General features: G+C 37.5%; 1 protein-coding gene across 1 annotated transcript in view; it reads right to left on the reverse strand.

Annotated features, from left to right (window-relative positions):
- Positions 1-1,522: 1,522 nt before the first annotated feature.
- The window catches only part of mesd (mesoderm development LRP chaperone), a gene marked incomplete at its 5' end in the record, with an annotated part of 16,938 nt that continues 11,506 nt past the window's right edge, over positions 1,523-6,954 (reverse strand). The window contains one exon of the mRNA XM_015026336.1: positions 1,523-2,097. Within this exon, the coding sequence (XP_014881822.1) occupies positions 1,833-2,097 (265 nt within the window). The remainder of the gene's footprint in view (positions 2,098-6,954) is intronic.

Here is a 6,954-nt window from a genome sequence, read left to right on the forward strand (position 1 = left end):
TTTACCTGTATTAGCTTACTGGCACGTTGGCCACATTAAATATGGCGGACGCTGTGATGTATCGCAGCAACAAGTCAACCCGCTCCATGAAGCGTCTACATATTCATGACTATGGGTATCACACCAAGCACTATAGCTAATATTAGCTGGTATCTTGCCGGTGGACAGAAATACAGTATAGTAATATTCTTATAACAAAAAATACACAATAATATGTCCGTCTTACTTGTGAAATGTTGTCTGTCAAGCCCTCACATCAATAGTTCATCAACCTGAACAACAATATCCCACAGTTGCTGAGGCATCTTCTTAAGTTTTGGTTGAGCAAAGTAGGAGGGACCATAGGATGACCACTCCAAGATGCCTGACGTATTTCCTGCACCGGAGCAGCCAATGCGGGGTCTACTCTTATATTAACGTCTATGACTTTTGCGGCTCTGAAGGGAAAATTCTTGGTGGGGTCCGGACTCCCCGGACCCCTGGGATTTCTGCCCATGCATGGATCTACATGCATGGGCCAACAAATCTACAGTAACTGTGTGATGCCATCATGTCATGTCAGACTCTCTGAGGAATGTTTCCAGTACCTTGTTGCCACAAAGGATTAAGGTAGTTCTGAAGGCAAAAAGCGGTCCAACCCGCTACTAGCAAGGTGTACCTAATAAAGTAGCCGGGTGAGTCTACATCTTCTATCAGGGGTGTCAAACTCCAGTCCTCAAGGGCCGCTGTCCTGCAGTGTTTAGATGTGCCACAGGTAAAAAACAGTGGAATGAAATGGCTTAATTACCTCCTCCCTGTGTAGATCGGTTCTCCTGAGCCTTGCTAATGACCTAATTATTCTTTTCAGGTGTGGTGCAGCAGAGGCACATCTAAAAGTTGCAGGACAGCGGCCCTTGAGGACTGGAGTTTGACACCCCTGTATCATCACCCTTGCTGATGCCTCTCCAATTTCAGATCATCCGCTGTACTCCTCTCAACGTTTTATTCAGTCTGGCAGCCATTTCATGAAATCGAGGATCACCCATTTCAATGCTCAAATCATGTCTTATGGTAGTTTTTTCCTTTTATTTCCTATAATTTCTGTTTTCCATCCTCATTACTGAGTTTTAGCTTTCATTTCTTTATGCTTGTCCATCGTCGTTTCAAGCTCCCATATATTTGCAACTTCGAAGCATTGATCATTTGTATTACTTGCAACTTAAGTTGGCATACAGAAACATGCAAAGGTTGCCACATCACCAGGCACAGTCATCATCATTTTGGCAGGGGCCAGGGAGCATTTATGCTGGACAAGGGTCAAAATCATTGGCGACCAGATTCTTCAAGAGATTTTGGGATTTCAGACATATCAAGAACCATACCAGCCTGAGTCGGGAGACATCTCCTCAGTTCTTAAAAATGTTATTTCCATTGTCTGATTATGTTTTTAAATGAAGAGAAATGCATGTGGTCATTTATAGTGAATCACTAAGAGCACAGAGCATAAAGTGTTACTGTATCAAAACTAAATAAGTACAACTGGTAATTGTGTGTACCCTTTATTGGTTTTCACTGATGACATTCGTTCAGCAAAAATCTCAACAGCATTAAATTATGGAAATGATTTAAATATTTATTGGCAATTACAAAATGTAAAAAAAAAAAAAAATCAGTGAGTGATTTCTTTCAAGGTTAAAGATGTCACATACAATTCCCTACAGCCAACATCACTATGAGGGCACAATTGCTTTGCTTGTCATGATTCTCAGATATGGCCTTCAACATGTCTTGCATTTTTTGCAAGGTCAGCAGAAAATGGAAAGTGACTCGTCAGCTTCCCATTTTGAATGCCATTAAAGCTCCTGCTTGAGATTGCTAGCATGATTTCCATTCACAACTTCCGTTTTGCCATCTGTTTTTCTGCCTTTTTTCTTGATGTTGACTTCATTCTGCTGTGTCTCTTTTGCTTTGTCCTTTTTTGCCATGCTTCCTGGAAACACTTGTCCCTCCACTGTAACATCTGCACACCGCTGTTGAGCCACAAGGAAGTCTTTAACTTCCCAGGCCAAACTGCCATCTCGCAGCATGAAGATTACTCTGTTTGAGCCCACTACAAACCTGTAAGAACAAACAGAAATAGTGGCATTACTAGTGTGGTAGGCTTATGTGAAAATAACACAACGCATTATTCAGTAATTACCAGTACACCGAAACAACCATGAAGTTGCTATTCATCGTGAGATATGTCGAAGATAAAATCATCGGTACATCCAAACCAGATGACAATGCTGACTATTCACTAAAAGGTCTAGAAGCACTTGATCACATGGAACTGTACAATAAGTTACATGACTTTGGAAATTACATTGACCCAGAAAATATTTTTCTCTTGCATATCAACAGTGACTGTCAATATTGTACAATTGAGTAGTTTAACAATGTTTAACAACCGAAAGCAGAATATCAATAATTCACTTTAACAGCAGAAGTCTGTATGGGAATTGTCACACCTCTTCTTAATATCAAAAACATGGAACAACAGAGAAGGACATGGATTTTGAACTACCTGATGTGTGAACAGAAAAAACATAATGGGTGCTTTAGCCATGTATGTGAACATGAATTATAAGTATAAAGTGATGCATAACAATCAGGGATTCACACCTATTGTCCAATCAAGTCACTCTTCTCTGACCAGAACCTATAAAAGGAAGCCAGATCCACTGTTCGTCAGAGCAGACTTGACAGACTCCTTTCACTCTATTTCTGTTCTCACCTTGCAAGGTTTTAATAAATTTCTTATTTCTTCTCATCCAGACTCTTGTTAAAGTAATTTTTTCCACGACAGACAGGCCACGACAAAGCCATGAACACATCTACTTGGGCATTTTGAGTTATTTACAGATTCTGAAAGTGAGTGTAAGCTTTCCACAGACATCAAACACATGGAAATAAAAAAGGAGTTGTTCTTTACTACCAAGTGTTGTGTGTATTAATAACTTTTAGGGCTGTTTGTGATTTAGAAGCATAATTAAAGAAAAAATCCTTTTCTGCATCATTAAATATAAAAATAATTAACCCATTTCTAATGATTATATTTATCTATTGTGTTTAATTATTCTATTTCGTAATTTTTAATTAACTTAAAACAACAATAGCTGTTGATGTGCAACCATTCATAAAAAACAAAGAACAGTTCTCACTAACTGAGGGGTCCTACTGCTCACTTTAAAGAGCTGTTCAAGGAATCCAACTGCTAGTGAACGACACATCAACACTCCAGCTGTCACTTAGCTTCCTATGATGAACCTGGACTTGTTTTCTTTCCACCAGCATCTGCAGCTTTTCTTTTGAGTGACCCAGTTTTAAGCCAGTTTCCCATCATTATTTTAACACAATCATTTGGTAAGTAAATGCAGCCCATTTATTTCTGTTGATACAGTATCAAAATGCCTAAAGTCTGTCGTGTCTGGTTGGTCCAACTGCTCTAATAGAGAGAAAGATAAACGTTATTTTCCAAGGTAGTTGGTCACAGGGAAGCTGATTTTAAAAAACTTACCAAAAAAAAAAAAGAGGAGGAAAGTGGATCAACAACCTTCAGCTAAAAACAGGAGGTATGAAAACTAACAAAGCCAGTAGTTATGTGGATCACCTCGACACCGGGTAAATCCTCAAGATTATAAGAGTAGTCTTTTCTTTTATCGAGATAACACAGATCATCTCCTAAATATACACGTATTTTTTCAAGAGGCCTTGTCTGTTCCAGCCTATTTAGCTGCAAGTTGTGATTCATTTTGCTTTTGTTTTGAACCAGAGAAATCCACTTCCGGACCTTCATCTGAATTTTCCGGTCACATGTCTGAAACCCAACAATAGAAGCACTTAGAAAAGATTTGTTGAAGCAAGACTGGCAATTAATATGTAAATGATGTTGATAAGGCTTATGATGAGTTTATGAAAATATTTAGGATTCTTTATGATAAAAACTGTCCTGTAAAAGTATGCTGTTTAAAAAGAAAAATACACTGCATAGAAATGTTATACAAGATAGGACTATTGAAGCCAAATATAAATATAGAAAGTATAAAAACCAATTAACTTCAATTATACACAATTGCAAGAAGAATTACATAAGTAAATTATTAGAGAATAATAAACAAAGGGCACATGGAAAATATTAAATACTGTAATTAGTAAAATGTCTTAAAAACAACTCACTATATTAACTACTTTATTGAAAATGACATGGTAAATAATATGCATGAAACTATGCATGAAATAGTTAATAGATTCAATCACTTCTTTGTATCTGTTGGTCCAAAAGTAGCAGAAGAAATAAAAGATCCTGACATTAAATGATATTGTAATGAAAGAATATATTTGTTTTGTATATTTGCAATATATTTGTGAAACCAGTTAATGAAAGTAAAGTTATAAATATTGTGGGTAAAAACTGGTTAAAAAAAAGTAATGAATGGATTTCTAAACGTCTTACTAATATTTTTAATTTATCTTTATTAACCGGTCTGGTCAGTTTCTCAACAGTATAAAAATGGTTAGTTATTCCACTGTACAAATCTGGAGATAATCACTTCACCATCCTGCTTCTCTTCCACAATTTCCCCCCCAAAAATCCTGGAAAAGCTATTCAACAGCAAACTAGACAATTTTACTGAAAAACAATTACTATTATAACCTCAGATGACACGCTGAATTTAAGCATATTACTCAGTAAAGGGAAAAATAAATAACGCAAGTCAATATGGCTTCCGAAGTAAACAATCAGTGTCACATGCACTGTTTGAACTTATTGATATTACTAACTCTGTAAATAAAGACATTTGCTGTAGATGTGATATCCATAAAGCATTTGATACTATAAATCACATTTTAATCAGTAAACTGGAACAATGTGGAGATCAAGGGACTGCACTTAATTTTGTGAAAAGTTACATAAAAAACATGAAACAGCAAGATGGTGTTCCTCAAGTGTCAGTGTTTGGTCCCAAATTATTAATCTTATACATTAATGACATATGCAAGGTATCATCAATTCTAAGATTTATTTTATTTGCTGAAGATACAAATATTTTAGCGCCAAGCAACAATCTACAACAACTTTTGGATACCATTACCTCAGAATTAATTAAAATTAAGAGCTGGTCTGATATTAATAAATTATCACTAAATTTGAGCAAGAAAAAAAACTAATGACATTCACTAACAATAAACAAAAGTGCCCAGACTGCATAACCGAAGGAAACTACATTTCTAGGGATAATAATAGATGATAAAATCAGCTGGAAGCCTCACATTAAATAGATATGTAATAAAGTATCAACAAGTATTTTAATTATAGCCTGTTACATGCCTGCCAGGCTGTTTGTTTCTCTTTCCCCTCCCCCTTTGTCTCTTCACAGGTACTAGGGAAAGCTGGTGTCGATCTCCCCTGATTGATCCTCATCAACCATGACCCAATCAGCATCCAGGGAGGCTGTATATAAGCCACACATTTTTAGGAGCGATTGTGCCACCTTTGACACTAGATTAAAAAGACCTGGATCATCAGTCTTGCCTGTTGAGTTGTGCGTCATAAAACCAGTGAAGAAGGTGACAAGCAAGGAGGGGTTACAATTGCAAAAAAGAGCCGTCAAATTTTCTAGCATTTTCTATGCAAGACAATGCTAGTTTTCTTACATGCAAATCCTCTACTTGTCAAGTCTAATTTATTAAAAGTGCAGGACATTATGAAATATCAAACTCAGGGTTTCCCCCAGAGTGTTATAAGCCTGGCGACCAGACATGCTTTGCTAGGCCCCCCGCCAGGCTAAGCGTCGCTTGTTTTTATTTTTAGAAAAATTAGTAATGGGGGTTGAGGGGTTCAAGGGAAATCGCTTATTTTTATTTTTTTGATAAATCTTTAAGCCGGATTGCAAGCGTCTCTGTTCTGAGCGTTTCATTTGTGGAGCATATTTATTTCTAAAAGTTTTATAGTTTATGCATTTAAAGCCAGAGAGCCGAACAATCACACAGTTGATATCTCTGCGCGCTGCCGCTGCTTTATTAAGTTAACCTGAGCGCAGATCCCGCGCGCCTCCTTTCACTCAAACTGATCACAGGCTGACCTGTATGGATATTTACATCAATCCAGTGCGGGTAGTTATTTTTCTTTGGGTTAGGGTCAATTCGTGTTTTTCATTGTCACTTAAAAAAAGTCACAATTCAACCCCAAGATCAAAAAAGATGATGTCAGGGAAACACTGAAAGCCCAAAATTAATACAATTTGTGCCTATGTTGAGTCCAGTGGCAATTCTAACCCTGTTTTATGGCCTAAAACTGTACCTCAGCACCCGTGAATAGAGTTGCCACCTGTCCCATAAAATACGGAGTCGTCCCATATTTGGCTGTTAAATGTTCGTCCCACATTGAACCGATAAATAACTGTCCTATAGACTCACCTATCACACACACATCAACACTAAGTTTAACAATAATGACCAAAATAAAACACAGGAAATATTAAGCTCAGCCAAAATATCGTGGCGGGAGCTAAAGGACCCCAGAACGCTATGGACTGACACTGTTGTCAGGGACACTGTGCCGCCGCGGTGAGCTGCTGTCAACCCGTGTCTTTTTAAGTCCTCCTGATATTCCACCGTCCTTAGAAGTAAAAACTCTTGCAAAAATACAGACATGAATGGAAAGACTGAACAATGTCAGTGAGGATGGATATGTGTCCATCGATTGACAAAAAAAAAAGTGTCCAAAGTGTCGCACGGTGGGCTGTATGATATCAGACAGAATGGATCAGAGAGGAACACAGCAGACCCGTCAGAACCTAAAGAACCAGACATCAGCGTCTCTTCATCACTCAGTCATATTCTGAGGGTGATATGGTACAGAACATTTTATTATTGATTCAGTTTCTTATTGTCCCGATAGTAGACTATATTGGTTTGATTATTTGCTTAGGA

Source organism: Poecilia latipinna, unplaced genomic scaffold, assembly GCF_001443285.1.
Source record: "Poecilia latipinna isolate Pla-1442-1.1 unplaced genomic scaffold, P_latipinna-1.0 Scaffold4759, whole genome shotgun sequence".
NCBI lineage: Eukaryota > Metazoa > Chordata > Actinopteri > Cyprinodontiformes > Poeciliidae > Poecilia > Poecilia latipinna.